Source organism: Anopheles darlingi, chromosome X, assembly GCF_943734745.1.
Source record: "Anopheles darlingi chromosome X, idAnoDarlMG_H_01, whole genome shotgun sequence".
In the NCBI taxonomy this organism is placed as follows: domain Eukaryota; kingdom Metazoa; phylum Arthropoda; class Insecta; order Diptera; family Culicidae; genus Anopheles; species Anopheles darlingi.
Window position 1 is genome coordinate 12,134,736 of NC_064873.1, and position 18,968 is coordinate 12,153,703.

Consider the following 18,968-nt stretch of genomic DNA (forward strand, 5'->3'; position numbering starts at 1 on the left):
TCAGTAACTCACCGTGAGTGGGGGGCCTATTTCAGTCTTTTACCGGTTTGTTTACCTAAAAAGTGATAATTAACGATTTTTTCGGTCACTCAGTAACTCACCGTGAGTGGGGGGGCCTATTTCAGTCTTTTACCAAAAAGTGGTAGTTAACGAATTTTCCGGTCACTCAGTAACTCACCGTGAGTGGGGGGGCCTATTTCAGTCTTTTACCGAAATGTCAAATGTATTGTTTACATCTGTGTTTTGGCCGCTGAAGTTGATTTCCGAATAAATTTTGGGTAAAAGACTGAAATAGGCCCCCCCACTCACGGTGAGTTACTGAGTGATCGAAAAAATCTTTAATTATCACTTTTTAGATAAACAAACCTTCATAAAAATATGCGGAAGCGTAAATAAATGTATTAGGGGAGGGGTGAGGGGTGGAAAAGTTACATTTTATCAGTAAAACAACGATTTTTCGGTCACTCAGTAACTCACCGTGAGTGGGGGGGCCTATTTCAATCTTTTACCAAATTTTGCAGTTTTTAACGATTTTGTTGCTGTTGCTGTTATATTTATATTAAAAATGCAAAAACAATACAAAAAAGAACCTACATTTTCGTAAATAAAGCGTTTGGTAGCGTCAAGGGTTCAGCGAAAATGTCCGCGGACGTACAAAAATTTGACAGCGTGTAAGGGTTAAACGAAACCGTTTTGGCATTAATTTTTTGGTAAAACGGAAGAATAGCCCCCGTGAACTTCTCGCTTAACTGTCATTGTGGGATTTCGCCGCTATATGTTGGCAACTCTACTAAAAAGTCAACCTACCAAATGCGCCAGAAAGAGAAAGACCAAACTTTGAAAGAACGGCACAACAATAGCTCACGACAGGCGAATTTAAAGTAGAGGCGAAGATTTTTGAAAACTCAAATTCAAATCCAACGGGCACGCAGCAACATACACGACGTGTAAATTATGATTCTTTCGAAAAATACCCACTATTAACAACTGCTATCACGTGAGTGTTGTTTTGTTCACGGGATTAAGACTTCAAAACATAAATTAAGGTATTATCAGAGTGATGAGGAGGCATTTTATGCAATAGACTTTTGTTTATCATTTCAGAAGTGTTTTCCAATCCCTCCCCGTCCTTCTAAGTATCCTTATTTTCGTTTTAAAGTTTTCCTCACCGTCAACCAAAGCTCTTGTAGAACGGTGTTGCGCTTCAGCATCGAGTATAGCGGAGCTAGCAGCTGCTGGTTGGACGCAGTGTTCCAGCTTAAGCGCATGCTCCCATCGCTTTTCCATTTTGTCGGAATACAATGAATAGAGTTGAAATTATTACAATTAATTCCATGAGAAACGCTCCACATGATCATCGTTGCGCATGCTTTGTTTACCAACAAAGCGACCATGCTGTGAAAGAACGGCAGAGCGTAATATGATTATCTCTCTCACTCCAGTGGTTTAAGCATGCGCTATGTTGTTCATACATTTAGTACGTTTGGGACGAAACAGCTGATCGATAAGTGAGCCCTTTCTCTTTCTTTTCTAGCTACATCTCTTTCTGTCATGTTGAATTTTATCGTTTTAGGAACGTATACAAGGGTGGGTTGAAAAGTCGGCGATAATTAAAATGAACTTTCGCCCGAAAAAAACGATAAAAGTTCACGGGGGCTATTCTTCCGTTTTGCCCAAAATTGTGAATGCGGATAAGTGATTTCAAAACGTTAGTTAACGATACGTACTGAGCAAGGTACTTTAAAAAGACAGGTACCTTCTTAACCGCTTTGACAGGTCACCATTTTGAATTTGTTTGACATTCATAGCAGGGCGCTTTTTTCAACAAAACCACGTGAGTTTCAAGAAGAAGAAGAAGAAGATGTGGGCAAGTTTGGTGGTTTTATCAGGGAAAGTACCTGATTTCACTCTTTTTCAAATGTTTAAATGATTCATCTCTCTATTTAAGATCATTCGAGCGACCGAGTTGTGTTTTACAGCGAGTGAGCACGGTCCAGGAACGCTAGCTAGCTTTTGTTCCAGGCCGCGTGGCAAGACCTACGGACCGATACCATATTGAAAGTATTGAAAGAATTTTGGGAATATTTGCATAAACTTCAACTTTCGTGCCACTTTTCGTGAATTTGAACTGTCGTAATACCACAGAAAAGCGAAAACAGCTCCGAAAAGAGCGTTCCCGAAGTAAACATCCCACCATCCCGTGAATGTCAAACTCTGAAGTTTTTTCTAAAATACGATCGAGGATTTGTTCTGGATAAAGCTACCTGTCTTTTTAAAGTACCTTGGTACTGAGCTACTGAATTAGTTAGACAGTTGGGGAAATCATTGTTGATGTTCCGGCCGGTAGGACACCAAAATGTCCTTGTTCCACGCTAACGCAGGAAAGGCTGAGATCATACGCAGCGTGCAGAAGGATCAGCTGCATATCGAGGAGGTACGAACTGCCCTTAGTGATCTGCTTGTGGTGCTGAGTCAGAGGCACTGGTACCGATACAATGCGCTTTGCAAGCCGATAGCCGAGACCCTGTACCATCACTACGCGATCCTGAATAATCTGCAGACCCTGGGCGAGGAGTACACAGGCATCATACAGGTCGACTCAAACTATGTGATGCTTCCGAACAAGGTGCTCCAGTTGCTAGCGATTCTGCTTCAGTTCGGCGGTGAGCCGGCTGCTGACCAGCTTCTAGCTTATCTACAGTATGAGCTGCAGCGTAGTGGTGAGCTGCTACCTTCGGCAAAGCGAGCGATCAACAAGTTCATAGAGTTCGTGCGAGCCAGCATTCCGTTCGTACGTGCCTTCCATACCAGTATGTTCTATATTAACGGGGGCAAGTACCACATCTCGAAACGACTGACTGGAATTAACTATGTGAGTCGAGAGCAGGTTCACATCGCAACCGACCTGCCATCGCGACTAATGCCTTATCCAATCTAATCCGCGGCAGGTGTTGATCCGGAACTGGCTGAAGGAAAACCACTCTATCCTGGGCTATAGGGTACTGGGTTATGTTACGCTTGCCCAGCTGGTGCTCACCCTAGCTGCCTACTACCGACAGCATTGGCGGGATGCACAGAGGGTACCTAAATCAATGCAAGACAAAGTCACAGTACCTGCAAGGGCAAGCGGTCGGACAGAGAACAGCGACAGTTCGTCAGGCACTCCGCAAAGCAAATGTGCACTGTGCATGGACAAGATACAGGAGGTTAGCCTGGCGCAATGCGGACACCTGTTCTGTTGGCAGTGCATTTTTAGCTGGCTCGATCAGCGCCAAGTGTGCCCGATCTGCCGGGACACCATAAAAAAATCACGGATCGTGCGGCTGCAAAATTTCGTCATTAGCTCAGCGACACCTCAACAGACCATCCAACGGTGAGCCTGTCAACTCTGGTTTCGTTAACTATGTTATTATAGATTAACCGTTTTAGCAATTACTGGATCGCTAATAGACGTACAATCCATGTTACATAATAACAATATAACGTACAGAAATTTATAAAGAGCAAACTTAAGGTGAATCGTAACCATTATGAGAATTAACAAACGGTAAAATTGTAGGTACAAGCACTACTGTGGGTTTTCATGAATGAAATACTTGATGATGAAAAAATTACAGTCACTATGCAATCAACCATGTAAGCTATTTCTAATAGCCAGGTATGAGAGACAGGTAAATTGTTAAAAACTACACTGTTATGAAATGGAAAATGCTCTTTAAATGGCGTTTGGGCCTTGGTCAATATGTATAAAACTGTCTTGTTTATCCTTTTCTAGCTCGAACCTGCGTGCGTTGCTATTGTGGTATATGAGGAATAGTTGTATTAAATATATATTTCAGAATGGTTACTTGCTTTATGAGAGCTGAATAGGAAATGATTGAATAGATGAAGTATATCCCACAAATTCAGTGTATTGGCTTTTGGAAACTACATTTTTCTGGCACGTTGAAATTTGATAAAAGAACGTATTTCAGAAAATGAGGGAAAATGAAATAGATATGGAAAATTCCCTTGGTAAAAGGCATTCAAAAATTCAAATACAATCAAATAAGACAGTAATGAGGATGGCCAAATCTTGTACAAGGTATAACGATGCTGTTTAGTCGTTTTACTCTTGCGTCTTTCCTCTGCTCTGTGTTTCCTATTAAACGTAATCCAGCAATGCACTGTAATCTTCCGTAGCTGCAGCAGTAGCAGCTGTTGCTGTAATAACTTGACCAGGGACTTGACCGCTGTAAGAATCAGGCCGTGAGCTGCGATTCTCGTTATGGTACCGGCCCGCGGGGCAAAAGCTTGCGGTTATATGCATCAATGCATACTAAGTACAAATTCGTTGTGAAAGTGTGAAAACAAAGCAGATTTTTTTTTGTACAATAGGTATATTAATTTTTCTTTGTTGTTAGCGTCAGTTGCAGTCGCGAATCAGTTACGTTTGTGTACGTTGCCTGATCTAGATGCCTGGTGCTTGAACGAACGCAAATTGCGCCGCGAATTGGTTGGTTTGTTCGTTCGTTCAGTTTCGCTGCTGCAACAATTGGTAATAAGGTTATGTACAAAAAGGGACGGGGTTTATCAAAAGACATCGAATATCATAATAGTAAAACCTACGGCCTAGGGCAACAAACATGGTTGCTGGAAACATGGAACAGACCTAGTTAAAGTCTGATGGGTGCTAAGATTGCATACTAAATTGGGCATTGACGCACTCCTTTCCATAGTTCATCACAGAGGCTATTTTAGTTGCTGGAGCTCGCCAGCCTGGATCCATCAGCTCCTATTATTTCTACGTACTTATCGCTCACACATTCTCTCACACACTACCGGGTTTTCGCAGGACTTTGTAATATGACTCTGTCGTTCTGCTCTTCAAAAGATTACAAACGGGCGCACACTGTGACGCTTCCTAACCAACTACCATTAGTACCGGTGAATTCCATCGGCCGATGCGGATTGTTGACTCGGTTTGTAGGGGACTGGTGGAGATGGAATATGTTCCGTTGGAGATAGTGCAGGCCACCACCGCACGGAAGGAACTAATGAAAGGGGGTTTACCTTCCCCTATCTCTTCCTCTATCTTTGCTCTTTCATCGGTGGCCTTCGAAGGCTCACCGGACGCTAACACCGTTGATGGTGATAACGTTACCTCGAGCGGTCGGTTCAGGTTCGTACACCTCCTCGTTGGTGCGCATTTCGTAGGGCGCGTCGTAGTACTGCTCGCTCGGTATTTGGTCATAGATGTTCTCTCCTCCGCTGGCACCATTACCGCCACTACCACCACCCGGATGGTTATGCCTGAGAGTGTTGTTGTTGTTACTGCTGCCGTTGTTGTTGATATTACTGTGATGATAGGGACCGTGCGAGAGCTGGCTGGGTGGCGGCGGATGACCACCACCAGACTGGAAAGTGTTGAACGTGACCAGCCCGCCGCCCCGGTTGGTCAGATCGAACGTATGGCGCCCGTTTTCGAGGCTCGAATACGACATGACGGCCGCGTTTTGGTCCTCCTTGTGCTCAGCCGCCTGTACGTTCTCCGTATTTTTCACCGGTCGCGCCTTGTTGCGGTGCAGAAACAGGACACCGATTAGGATCAGCAGTATAACGATGATGGCGGCACCGATTGCGATGCCAGTACCGAGGCTGGTCGTTTCCTGCGCATCGTTAACGATCACTGGTGAGGAGAAGGTAGAATAAAATAGTAGTTATTGGTTAGTGCCTACTAACGTTTACATTAAAAAAAGAGACAAAATTTGAATGGTGATAAGAAAAAAACTAAGACCGATAATTGAGATCTGTAAACTGCATTTGGAAGGTAATTTTATCACACAAAGCTCTTTTCAGACAAAGTTCTGATGGCTCCATTCCGAGCACCCTTCCGGTATTTGCTAGATTTTTCGACATGAAGGTGAAGGTCACTACGGAGCTCACTTTCTTCGTGCGGGAAGTAAAATACGATGTGTCTTTCCAATGGTTGTCATCCTGCATGAGATAGGTTTCGCGGTTCATGACGCGGGAGACGATTCACCGGGTTGATCGTGTTGACGATCTTGTTCAGCTGCTGCCGCTGTGACATTACCTGATGCTCCAAAACCAGCGAACGGTATTTCTGCCTTCTAACATGTATGTCTACATTCGTTAGGTACTTCTGCATTGTTTGGTTAGTTGGCCAATCGCACGCAGCGGTTTAGCCATTTTTCTGTCGGTCTTCCTCTTCAGCATCCTTTGGAGCTTCTTGGCGCTCAAAGCGTTGGCCGTACGGAACCGAGCCATCTCTCGATGCTCTAATTGTTGTCCATTAGTGCCAAGATGCTGTAGATGCCGAAACAGAAGTCCCTGGCATCTACAAAGTTCCATATGTTGCCCATTTCACGCGCGGCGGACTACCTTTTTTTGAATGCGCAAATGTCAGAACAGAATAGGTTCACTATTTTCGCCATCACATTTAGTGTTCTACTGATAGAGGTTTAAATTTTTTTGCGAGTAAACTGATCAAATTAACTTCCAAATGCAGTTTACAGATCTCTATTACCTGTCTTATTTTTTTCTTATCATTTAAATTTTGTCTCTTTTAATGCAAACGTTAGTTACGCCCGAAAAACGAGTAAACTTACACTCGCAGCGTGGCTCCTCGCCACTCCACTTGCCATCGTCCATGCACTTGCGCAGGTAGGGACCGATGCGATTGAAGTGCGGCACGCAGTGATATTCGGCCGATCCACCGTATACAGTCGATTCGTTAACAACGATCACCCGCCCATTCTCGATGTCCGTTGGCCGACCACAATCAATCACTGCAACGTGTGGAGAAACAAAAATAGAGAGAGAGAGAGAGAGAGAGAGAGAGAGAGAGAGAAAGAGAGAGAGAGTGAAGCGTTATGGAGTTTTCGGATGTTACGTGGGAGGTGCACAGACTTACGTTTGCAGACGGGGCTACGGCCCGACCATTGGCCGGTTGGTAGACAGATCCGGGTACCGTTGCCCACCATGTAGCGGCCCTTCGCGCAGCTGAACTCGGCTTGCACGCCAACGCGTCGAGTGCCGTAGCTCACCAGCAAACTGTCGGTGACGTTCAGCTCGCCGCAGGTGATTTCAGCACAGCGAGGCGCCTCGTGGCTCCAAGTGCCGTCCTCCAGGCACAACCGGCGCGACACACCGTCCAGCTTGTAGTTTCCCTCGCACTCGTACAATGCGGCCGCCCCGTAGTACGTTGCGTTCGTCGCAAGCGTCACCTTTCCGTAGGCGATACCCACTGGCGTCTCACAGTCCACATCTGCGGGGAAAATACCATCGAAAGGAGGAGTAAAAGACAAAGAAAAAGAAGAAAAAAAGAATACTCACAGACACACTCCGGTATCTCGCCGCTCCAGTGACCATTCTCCTCACAAGTGATCAGCGCCTCACCGACGATCTTGTAGCCACGCTCGCACCGGTACTTGGCCAGCGCACCAACCTTGTACGTCTGGACGCCACTTGTGGCAGCCGTGTCGGATGTGCGTATCAGCGTTCGCCCGTACATCCGATCGTTGCCCGTCACACTGAGGAAACTGTGTGGCGTGAGTGTCGGCTCGGTGCACCGGATCTCCTCACAGCGCGGTGCACTCTCGCTCCATAGGCCCGTCTCGAGGCAGATGCGCCGGTTCGAGCCAGCCAACCGATGCGAGGGGCTGCAGTAGTACTGCACTTCCGAACCGAGGTAGGTTGCGTTCTGAAGGTACCGATGCGAGCCAAACGGGTTTGGCGTGAGAGGCCCACAGTCCACGTACTCGCAGTCTGGCGCCTCACCGCTCCACTGGCCCGATTCCAGGCATGTCAGCGTGTCCTCGCCACGCAGCAGATGCCCCGGGTCGCAATGGTACTGGATCGACGAATGGATGTTGTAGTCGTACCCGATGACGTATGAGCCTGGTGGTACGTGCGGTGTCTCGCACGTAATCACTGCTCCGGTGTGGGATATTCGATCAGATAAGAAGGCGATTAGAAAATGGGATGAAAAAATGCTACTAGTACGATCATGGGTGCTCATCGGTCATTTTGTTGTATGAAAGTTAAAAGTCTTACAAGTTAGTTAGTAGTCCTATAAGCTATGCAATTTAGGTTTAAAATCTGATGGAGTGTGCCATAAACTTAAACATATGGTATTATGCTTAAATTGATTTGTTGAGAAAAACAAAATTTCAATCATCGTTTGGCAAAAAAAGGTAATGCTCTTTTACCAAAAACGGATTTTGGATAAGGCCGCGATCAAGGATAAATGGGAATGGGTTAAGGAAACTTACGTTCACAGACTGGCGCACTGCCGGACCATTTGCCATCCTTGGTGCAGTAAAGCTCCTGCGGACCGACTAGCCAGTAATCATCATCGCAAAAGTATCGGACTGCTGAACCGACTGTCGTTGAGTCGTTCAATAGCAGTAAATTTCCACGGTCGGGCCGGGCAGGCATGCCGCAGTCGACGTACCGACACACTGGTATTTTGCCGGTCCAGTTGCCGCCGAGACCACATGACAGCACTGGTTCTCCGAGCATCACGAACCCATGCTCGCACGTATAGAGTGCTGTCGAACCGGCCCTCCGTCCCGACACCTGCCTACGACCACCCTGGATCGCCGGTGGTTCCGGGCACCAGTCTACCAGACACTTGGGCTGTTCGCCGGACCAGCCGCCCACCTCGCATGTCCGGTTCTCGTGACCAATCAACGTATAGTTCTCGTGGCAGGTGTAGAGCGCCTGCACACCGTAGCTGGTGCGTTTCTCCGACAGGATGATGCCACCGTGTTCGATCGTCGGCAATGCTCCACAGTCTACATCTATGAATCGCGCGAGGGAAAAAGAGAGAGTGTAAGCAACCGAATTGGATTGGAGCTGGACCAGGACGGATGGTTCACCCGGGGTTCTGGGCCATAAAGGGTACACTTACACTTGCAGGCCGGAGCGGCATCGCTCCACGTACCATTCGGTAGGCAGATCCGCTCGGCTGGTCCGATCAGCGAGTGACCGACTGGGCACCGGTACGCGATGTTGGCCCCAATAGAATAGTTACGCCCAACGATGGTCGTGTTGACGAGCGCGTCCGGCGAACCGCATGAAAGCGGCCGGTGCTGGCAGATGTAGTTTAGATAGTCGAGGTTGCAGCCCACATCGTTCCACAGCCAGTTGCGCCCACCATCCAGCACCACGCAGTTCTGCTCGCCGTTATAGTTGTTCGGTTGGTCCTTGCCCCACGTCGGCTTGCTCACAGTATCACCTACGGGGTGGAGTGGAGAAAACATGACTGACGTCGTCACATGTTCGGTAGCTGACATACAATAGCATCCCTCCCACTGCCCAGTAAGTAACGCATCCTATGTGTGGCAGGCATCCTATGTGGTGTGTGTGTGTGTTTTTTTTGTTGTTGTGTGCTAACTGTCTGCAAAAGGGTCCAGGCATCATACCTACCATTAACCCACTTCCAGGTCCGTGACGTAATGCCTGGCTCCTTCTGAGCACCGATCCACACCAGCTGCGTCCGCAGCTCGCTCTTTCGTCTTTCCAGCTCCGAGATAATGTAGTCCGTGGTGACGCCCCGGAAGTTGTGCAGTAGATCACCTCCTGCGAACAGTGAGACAGGCCACTCAGTCAGTCAGTCCAGTTACCTCGTCAGCAGGACCGTCTTTAGCCTCTTGGGGGCCCTGGGCACACTATGATAACGTTGGTCCCCCTTTTTTACAATTGCACCGGAGTTTTGGGGTTGTTAAAGATTGTTCCCCATTCAATAGATGTTTCCCCAAGTTTCTAATATATTTAATTTTCAAACAAAATACCAAACTCGTAGTGATTTGGGGGGCCCAACCAGCGCGGGGCCCTGAGCACGTGCCCATTGTACTCAATGGGAAAGATGGCCCTGTCAGTAAGGAGACTAACAACTCACCATTCGACCGGCAGACAGCGCGCGCCTTCTCAAAGCTTTCGCCGCGCGTGATGTGAAACTCATAGCAAGTCCGGGCGAACGTGGTAACTACGGTGTCGACGCTCAGGTTCGGTGCGGCGCACCGCTCCGCCGAGAACTCGTCGTTCGAGTACACCTCGACTTCGCACAGACTCAGGCTGCTCTCGACGCCCACCAGCTGCACCGTGACGTACTGGCCGACGAGCGGGCGAGCGCACGTAAACGATTTGGTGCTGCCTTCGTCCACGGTGCCCGGATACCAGGCGCACAACGGGTTCCGTTGTAAATCGGTGCTGCTGTTGCCGACGCGGATCTCCAGATCCTGGAGCGGCTGGTGGCCGCAGCAGCCTCGAGTCGTGATCCGCACAACCCGCACCGCTTCTGGTGTCAGCAGATCGACACGCCACCAAGGTGACACCTCCTTCTGCGTCTCCGAGCATTCCTGGCCATCTGGGTTCTGGTTGCCTTGCTTACCATCGTTCGCGAAGCCGGCCGGTCCTGCCCTGGTCGCAGACGACTGGTTTACCGGCTTCCGATATGCCACATTTGTGCCTACAGTGCAGAGAGATAGAGATAGAGAGGAGAGAGAAAGTATATGGAAAAGTGTATTTGTGTGCCCGCGCGTGTGTGTATGTGTGCGTGTGTGTAGGAGAAGGTACGAGGTGGAGAAGACGTCTGCAGTTGGGTCTGTCGACTGTTGACATTTACGCATACACCTCGATGCCGTCGCCGCCATGGTGGCCTTTCTGTGTGATGAGCATGACCAATTCAACCCCTGCCCCCTCCGCCCTCGCGACCCTCCATCTCGTGGCGAGGCAATTAGCATGAATCTAACGGATTCGCCAGCACGTATACCACCATCAACTGCTGTCCTTCGGGCGCCGAGTATGTGTGAAATTAGAAAGGCCATGAGAAAGCGTTAGCCGATGGCGGGTAGCAGCGCTATTCATAATCACGTCGATTGCGGGTTCTTGCTGAGACGCAGCTGCTTAAGTCAACATCTCCCAGCAAAACAGTAATGCTAGGGATGCGACTGCTACATACCGCAGAATGGCAGCTCACGGTCCCAGCCCTTCACAGGATCGCAGCGGATTGTGTCCGGGCCGAACAACTCGTATCCGGCGTCGCATTCGTAACGCGCCGATCGCAACCCGCCACTGCTATCGTCCGTTTTGGTTGGGTGTACCTTCGCGTTAGCCGGCACCGCCGGTGGTCCACAGACTGTAACGAGAAGGAAGCGAAAGGAAACAAAATTTATATAGGATATAGCTTATGTCGACTCTAACCCAGTCGAAGATTGATCTAATTGGTTGTATTTGTCGATTAAAGGTAACCTGAACACATTGATACTGGGCACGTTGACTATTTTAGGTATTTTAACGGCTTATGTTTTACAAAACCATGTTCTACTATTTAGCATTCCCATTCTTCTCTTATTCTCTTCCTAAGTTTCCTGAGCTCTAATTTTCACTCATATGCTTTCGCATCTACAACATCAATTTGTCTATATCATATGTGAAAGTGTTTGCTGCTCAGGAAACTACGCAGTGTGCAATTTGGAGCGAGAGGAAGGCTGACGAACCCCCTGCTGCCTGCGACGGGCTCCGCCATTCCAGTTCCGGTAAAAGTTCATTTAACGGTTTAATGTCGTCGTTGCGTCGTGAAATCACTTCCCACGATCCGGCATCACACTTGAACATTATGCAGGATCACATTTCACTTTCACGCGTTGACTGTTGTCGATGACAAGGGGTGAGCAGAAGGAGAGCAGACGCGCTGTTGCCGTTCTGAACTCGGCAATGGAAACGAGTCCTTCGCAAATCCAGAGAATGGGATCGAACATAATCGAATTGCTGCTGGTGCTAAGGCTGCCCTGGTCAGGGCAACATGGTACCTAGCTCCTAACCTGCGCAGTTGCTTCTCTTTTCGATATTCCGATTTCGAAGATTTCTTGTCGTTGTTGTTTTTGTTATTGCTGTTGTTAGCGCCTACAGTCGATAGTCATCTGTCTCCGGCAAAAAGAGGCCAGTAGCACGAAAGGACTTCGTTTTAGCGGGATTGCGAAATGCACGAATCGATTTCTCGGAAGGCACTATCGGTACCTTCAACTTGGCAACATCTCGGGAGTGCAAACTAAGCGAAAAGGTCAAGACTTTATGGGGGGGGGGGGGGGGGATAGATCGTCTCAGAAAATAATACTCCCCGCATAACTGCACCCCAAAACCAAAAAACAAAAAGCAGGGGTTCCGATCAACTTCGCGCGGAGCATCCCCATGGTGTCCAGGGATCCAGGTCCAGCTTAGCAGGTAGTCATGGGTTGGTTCACCTCGTGCCCTTTTCTAATCGCCTGAATTCTACACCTAATTCGGTCCAAAGTTCATGGTATCCGTGTAGCCTTCCCCCTCCCCCTCCCCCTCCCTTCTCCTAGATTCTTGGAAGTTGGAAGTTTCCCCCGTACGATCCGCTATATTATTACAAATAGTTTCCGAGTACAATTACCTAATCCATGCAGCAACAGTTTTTGGTTTGTACTAGCGGCAAAATCATGGCACAAAACGCAGCGCTCCGCATATGTACCAATACCTTCACAACTTTCGCCGTAACTTCACCACTGCTACTGGACGCTTTTTTGTTACGTGACACAGCGTGAGCGAGCGCGAAATCAAATTTCCTGCCTAAAGCAACAGTAGTGTTGCCGATGCCACGAAGCTGGACGAGCTGAATTTTCATTTGCATTCCTTCTTTCCCTCAACCTTCCCCGTCCGTTTATTGCTTTATCCCCCCCCCCCCACCTCTTCCTTACTCACCCTATATTGCGTGATTTTCTTGCGATCGCCAGTATTGGAGAGGGAATTTGCATTTTCGGTGATTATCGCGACGCCCATGCATTGCGGTCGTGTTCCTCAGTAACGGGGAGGTGTGTGTGTTTGTTTCGGACGATTCTCTGCGAGGCTGAGGACGCTAACGCATGCTAATCGAGTCCCACTTCACACGACGCACGCACTTCGTGCTTCACCATTTCGCATGTTCTCGTTGTTGCGTGCGTGCGTGTGTGCTTGCGTGTCTGGCGGCTCGTACCATTACATCATGTGCCAGTGCTTCAAGGTGTACTCGAGGTACTCGAGGCGTTCTAGCTGACCACCGGAGGCTACGAACGCGAACCAGCGTAAGGAAGTGTGAATGGGATGCTAGCTGGCGAGTGAAAATTTGGGCAAGGCTTGCCGTGCCTCTGTGTTGTGTGTGTGTGTGTGTGTGTGTGTGTGTGTGTGTGTGTGTGTGTGTGTGTGTGTGTGTGTGTGTGTGTGTGTGTGTGTGTGTGTGTGTGTGTGTGTGGAGAGATAAAGGGAAAGAGAGAGAGAGAGAGAGAGAGAGAGAGAGAGAGAGAGAGAGAGAGAAAGAGAGACGGGCCCGAGAGAGCCCGTTAATAATCGAACCAACGAAATCATCGAACCAACGATCATCGAACCAACGAAAGACTTCAATGAGCGAGCAAGCGATGAACCACGCATTTCGCGATGCAGCGTGGCGCCTACGTTGTTACTTCGGTTGAGGCTTTTGCCTCACAAATTATTAGCATCGATCAAGCAACCGAACAATGCTATACCCCCTACCCCATCTAACCTATCCCCCTATCGCTCTCCTCTGGCGGCGCCTTCCTATCCCTCCTTCTTTCATTGCAGTGGCCGCTTTCTTGCACTCTTTCTCTCTCTCTCTCTCTCTCTCTCTCTCTCTCTCTTTCTCTCTCTTTCTCTCTCTTTCTCTGTCTATATTTCTCTCTTTCTCTCTTTCTCTCTCGCTCTTTCTCTCTCTCTCTCTCTCTCTCTCTCTCTCTCTCTCTCTCTCTCTGTCTCTCTCTCTCCGGATAGAGTGTTAAGATTTGCACCATCGTGTTTTTTAGTTTTTATTTTTGCCGATGCATGCCGCCGCTTATCGGGCGTCAAAGATCGCCGCCACTACCAATCGCGACGTGTGAATCGCTGAGATCCACGATGGCTGCATATTTTGGTCGTGCGTGTGCCTGCAAACACACCACACTATTCATTTCATTATTTTCTCTACACTCTCCGGTCAGCACTTCCACTTCAATAATTAACACCAAGGCTGTTTGGTTGTATCGCAGATATGATTGCATCTTCTACCGTTCGATTAAATGCTGCCGTGAGTACCAAACAGCGTGCATCACACGCATCGTACACTACACGTTGGCAAGAGAGAATTGGATTTTCAGACCGGGGTTGTGGGGGTTAAGAAAACTTACGATTTCCGTGTTGAAAAGGGAAACAGAAAAACCATGTTTTACACAAACCCCCCCCCCCTCCTCCCCGCATCCCAATATTCCTGAAGCGGCGATGTAGATGCATACATGCTGATGCACCTGTGCATGGGCGAATAAATGTGTGTGTGTGTGTTTTTATTAAAAATCCGAAATGGCTACGCTCGAACGGGCGGCCAGTGAGGGTTCGGTTTTGTTTTTCTCTTCATTTTATTTTCCCTTCTTTGTGTTGGATCTAGGTGTCGGAGGGTGCAACAGCGAGTGAACGAGCGATTGTGCGAACCGTGCGCTTGAAAGTGAAAGTTCTCCCATTTTCCTATGAGCGCTATGGTGGGGCTACGCTGGATGGCCTTTTTCATTGTATTGCTTGTTCGTTTATTTCGTGTTTGCACCCACCCCCTCCTCCATCAACCAATTCCCTTCCTTCTTCCGTTTTGAACTCCAAGCATGACGACGCCTGCGCCAACCATAATTGTTTCTCCAAAAATTATAGCTTGTCTATGCACGGACTATAAATTAGCTGGCTCAGGAGATGAGGATGGAAGGAGTCGGGGGGGGGGGGGGGGGCTTGATGTATTGTTATGTGGTTAAAATGCGGCGGGAGGGTGTGAAACGGAAAATAATTTTTAACGGCTCATCTCTGATCGCGATTGCTGCCTACCATTAATCTGGGCACCGAGCTCAGAGCTTCACCTTCAGTCGTTGGCAATGACAGTTTACCAAAAATGAAAGTTGCTATTATGTACTATGACATTAACTGTTATTTAGTTCGTTTCCTTGTCATTTTTCTTTATGAGCTCCGGTTATCAGAGCTGCTAACAGAGGAATACTGTTCTAAACGCTCTGGCCTGGGCGAAAGCGAGGGAATCTTTGGCTTCACTCGCTCGGTTGATCCGCCCGGCAATACGGCATACGTGAGGTACGTTGAGTAGCCAGAGGGCCAATCACTGCAACTGTGCAGCAGTCACCGCAAAAGGAGGGCAACGGCAATGTCAGCGACATCTAGTTTGTTCGTGGTTCGGTGAACGCTTCTACTCCAGCCCCATTACCTCCTTTTTCATTAATCCATCCAGCATCTCGTCTAGCCACAAGTGCCACGTCTGGCCAGTGTACGAGCCGAAAAACAGGTTTTGTGCTGCCCGAACCCGAACGCTTCTGTGGTGTGGTGGGACCTTCGTAATCGTGGAAGCGATTTCTATTTACCGCTCCATTCCGACCGTTCGCAGCCGTTCTACATGTAATGCATGGCAATAGGTCCTACACCAGAGCCAGGCGAGCACTGTGGGAGAGGAGTGTTGACCAACAACAATTACATCTGATAAATAGGTCACGATCTCTTCCCCTTCCCTCTCATTCTTTCTCTTTCTTTCTCTCTTTCTTTCTTTCCTCCTCTCTCTCTCTCTCTCTCTTTCTCTCTCTCGCTCTCTTTCTCTTTCCCTAGCGAAAACACACACATATATACTTGATATTCTTCATTTGCATTCTGCGAGAACTGAGCCTGTATTGCCCGTCCAGTTCAATTAATATCCCAGCCACAATGTTCACAGCTCCCTGGTCACCATCGCCCCCTTTGCTGAACGATCTAAAGCCATCTCCGGATGGCTCGAAAGGCACACATTGCAGAAGTACAAGAAGTTAAAAAAGAAGAAAAAGAAGAAGAAGAAATGCATCGCATACGTCGCATACGCACCAACCGACCAAGAACACTCGCACCTTACTCGATGTCGGAGGATCTAACGTTCTGGGGTCCCTGGACACTAAAACCCTACAAGATTGGAGGTCTCAGAAACTGTTGTGTAACAGTCGTATGTGGTTGTGTGCGTAAGATTATGTGTGTGCGAGTGTCCATCAGAAACATATCACTCGAGGGAACGGCTGAAGCAAGAAAGGTCATCTGCGTCGGTGAGCGCTGACAGCGTCGCTCCCTAGAGCTCCCAGGATCCCATCTTTAGCTTCGTACGCAAACCGCTCCACTAAGCACTGCCACCAGCCACAAAAACATACACAAACACATGGACAAACACCGCCTACGCACGTGTTCACGGTACTGCTGGTGAACGGCAGACACATACTTGAAAGTGAGAAATGGAGCGTCTACATTCGGACCCTTGGGTTTTAGGTTGTTTGGTGAAGAGGGGGGGGGGGGGGGGAATGGTTCGGTGTCACGGTGGCTGGGTTCCGACGCCGTTCGACATGCACATATGAACAAGGTGTATAGATTGCTCATGTATGTATTGATGAGGCGCTGAAGACCGAGAGCTTCCGGGCAGCGACAGCATGGGTGATTTGGAAAAGTAAAACCACTTGGTGTCGGCCGGTGTTTTCAGCAAAAAAGTAATCTAACCAACCCCACTGTCCGTCCGTGCCATTGCGTTCTCTCTCTCGCTCGATCGATCTTTTTGAATCTGCTTAAGCACCGAGCAGCAACCACACCACGATTCGCACGAAGGTGAACGGTGCCGTGCTTCAGTGCACACGGCGCCACCCTTGAAATTCGTCGGCTTGGTGGTTTAGTGTGAAGTAACTTCCATCTCCACTATCTCTGCCGTTCTCTCTGTCTCTGTCTCTTTCACTCTCTCTCTCTCTCTCTCTGTTTTTATCTCACTATACTATGAAGAAAATCAACCGCAACCCAAACGCTGCTGCCGTTCCGTCCGTTCTCTTCGGTCCGTGCCTGACCTTACTTTCTGAACATACTATTTACCAAACACCACTGGTAAATCAGATATACCAAGTGTACCTGTTGTCTATGTGTGGTGAGTAGATCCCAAAGATCCGTGTTGGACCCCCAGAGCATGCTGGAATCTGCTGCATTGTAGCAGTAGTAACCGGCTGCTGGGCATCCGGCTCAGATAAATGGCTGAACCACGCTGGTGTCGTCCATGTTTCGTAACCTGCACAAGCGTCCATAGTTGACGACCGTCTGACCACCAGGAACTAACGACCACCGGTGTCAGCATTAAGGGCGAACTAGCAGTTCAGGTCAGCGTCCACTTGATAGCAGTACTTTTACCAGCCACCAAGTCATCGCACTGTCACATTCACAGTCTTCGCCGGTGTATCTCCACCGAACTGACGAATGTAAACCAGAGCCATGTTGGCCGTTAACAGATCGTTGGCCCTTACTCTTCGTGTCTCGCGCCAAAAAGCATCATATTGGTAATGACTTTTCAGCGATTCTCACCGAGCTCGCTTGGGCAGAAACGGTGGCAGCGGCATAAACGAACTGGAAGTGCTGGAATAGAGTCCAAACCAACATTCCGGAAGATCCTCCGGGGGAACGCTAGAAGTTGTCGGTATTCGGGAGGTATCGTTACCCCAGATACTACTTGAACTATGACAACTTGGCTACCGAGGGTAGATGGGGTGGGAACGATACAGCGAATTTTACCGTTAAGTTTGCGTGGGAAACGGTCATATCAGCAATTGTCTGATCGCGACGACAAAAGTAAGAAGTCCTGAGTATGCCCGAACATATCGGGCATCGTCAGCGCCATCGGCAATCATTCTGCGATCTGTCCGTGAGATAACTAGCGTACGTAGCGTCCCTTATACCGGTGTCGGTCCACCTCTATTACCAGCATTACCCGCAGCCCTAGCAAGAGAAACAGCCCCTCCTCAGCATCCGAAAACATCCATCAGCCAACGGTACTGTCCATTCCCACTGACCATTGTCCGAGAGTCCGGACTGACCGGAGAGTCCGGATAGAAGACTGACTTCTATCTAGCTATCACCACCGCATGCACTTGTGTGCGCGTGTGTGTGTGTCAGTATATATTGATGTGTCTTTCTCTCTACGTGTATATGCGGTTCTCACAGTTGCGGCCACCGAACTCGGCACTCTCCAAATTCCCCTACCCCCTCTCTCCGCCCCCCCCCCCCCGACACCTGCACTAGTGCTAGCTTGGTTTGTATTTGACCCCCTTTGTGGTGGGTACCTCGGTCGGAAGTGCCGGAAACAAAGAAATGCCATCATTCAACGTGGGACCAACGGACAAGTGTTTGGCGTCTTTCTTGTGGTTGTTTGTCATCCAGCACCGTGCAACCGAGACAGGGAATATAACGTGGCAATTAGCGATCTCAGTAACGCCAGGAATTCGCACTAGTGTACGCGCGCGAAGAGTCTGCTGGGCGTTGCTGGTAGGAATGCCGCTACCCGTGTAGGAAGTGGCAGTTCCGGAGAGATTGCTGGTGTCGAGGGGAGGGTCTATCAGCTGCCACGGCTATTTGGGTGTATTGGAGATCGGCTGATTGCAAGCTTGTGGCGTGGTACTATTGATCGTGTCTTCACAACGATACGACATACACCTTGTGTGATTTCTAACTAACTAACGAACAAGAGCACAACAAGAAACAAGAGTTGTAGAACAACTACAAATGAGGTCAGGTTGAAGGAAGATTAATTAAAGAAGGGAGATAAATTGAACTGCAACAACTATATTACAACAATAGTCCGGTTGAATACAACCTACAAAATATTCTTCATGGTCTTTCATTACCGACATGACCCATACCCATCCAGAACACCTTTAGTGCAACTGGAGAGAAAATACTCACCTTGACTCTGGACACCGACGCAGAGCAGAAGGATCAGCAGGATAATGCCGGCGGCCCGTGCCGTCCACCGGTGTACCGCCAATATCGATGAATTTCTGTGCCTACCGCTAACTGGGTGGTACTGTGCATTTGGTTGGAGAAGATGGCCCTGGATCGGATTTCGGCCACCGTCGGTAGCCAACTGGCGGCGCCATCTTCGCATTTCCGCTCGCACT

The 18,968-nt window shown here is 48.7% G+C and overlaps 2 protein-coding genes across 4 annotated transcripts in view; one reads left to right on the forward strand and one right to left on the reverse strand.

The window, feature by feature from the left end:
• The first annotated feature begins 1,244 nt into the window (after positions 1–1,244).
• LOC125948977 (peroxisome biogenesis factor 10) lies at positions 1,245–4,248 on the forward strand. 2 transcript variants are annotated; one of them, XR_007468620.1, is made up of 4 exons: positions 1,245–1,834; positions 1,949–2,872; positions 2,949–3,671; positions 3,776–4,248. XR_007468620.1 is itself a non-coding variant. In XM_049675552.1 (2 exons), the coding sequence occupies exons 1-2, from the start codon at positions 2,357–2,359 to the stop codon at positions 3,375–3,377; spliced, it is 945 nt and encodes a 314-aa protein (XP_049531509.1). In that variant the 5' UTR covers positions 2,278–2,356; the 3' UTR covers positions 3,378–3,914. The 2 variants fall into 2 exon arrangements, 1 of the variants encoding a protein (XP_049531509.1); XM_049675552.1 differs by lacking the exon at positions 1,245–1,834 and having other exon boundaries at positions 2,278–2,872; positions 2,949–3,914.
• Positions 4,249–4,353: 105 nt separating this feature from the next.
• The window catches only part of LOC125948602 (sushi, von Willebrand factor type A, EGF and pentraxin domain-containing protein 1), a 14,618-nt gene continuing 3 nt past the window's right edge, over positions 4,354–18,968 (reverse strand). Inside the window, exons 1-10 of one of the 2 annotated variants that reach the window (XM_049674834.1) lie at positions 18,754–18,968; positions 10,967–11,143; positions 9,905–10,474; positions 9,433–9,585; positions 8,915–9,241; positions 8,274–8,804; positions 7,336–7,932; positions 6,914–7,267; positions 6,609–6,788; positions 4,372–5,668 (exon numbers count right to left, since the gene is read on the reverse strand). The exon at positions 18,754–18,968 is cut by the window's right edge and continues 3 nt beyond it. In XM_049674834.1, coding sequence (XP_049530791.1) covers positions 5,106–5,668; positions 6,609–6,788; positions 6,914–7,267; positions 7,336–7,932; positions 8,274–8,804; positions 8,915–9,241; positions 9,433–9,585; positions 9,905–10,474; positions 10,967–11,143; positions 18,754–18,955 — 3,654 coding nt within the window. In that variant the 5' untranslated portion in view covers positions 18,956–18,968 and the 3' untranslated portion in view covers positions 4,372–5,105. The other variant, XM_049674844.1, reaches the window with a different exon arrangement.

What these genes read in the sequence shown, in the direction of transcription:
- LOC125948977 (XM_049675552.1), top strand. Translation starts at nt 2,357, where the DNA reads ATGTCCTTGTTCCACGCTAACGCAGGAAAGGCTGAGATCATACGCAGC. An exon ending in GACTGACTGGAATTAACTAT is followed by an intron (nt 2,873 to 2,948) that starts GTGAGTCGAGAG and finishes AATCCGCGGCAG; the next exon opens with GTGTTGATCCGGAACTGGCT.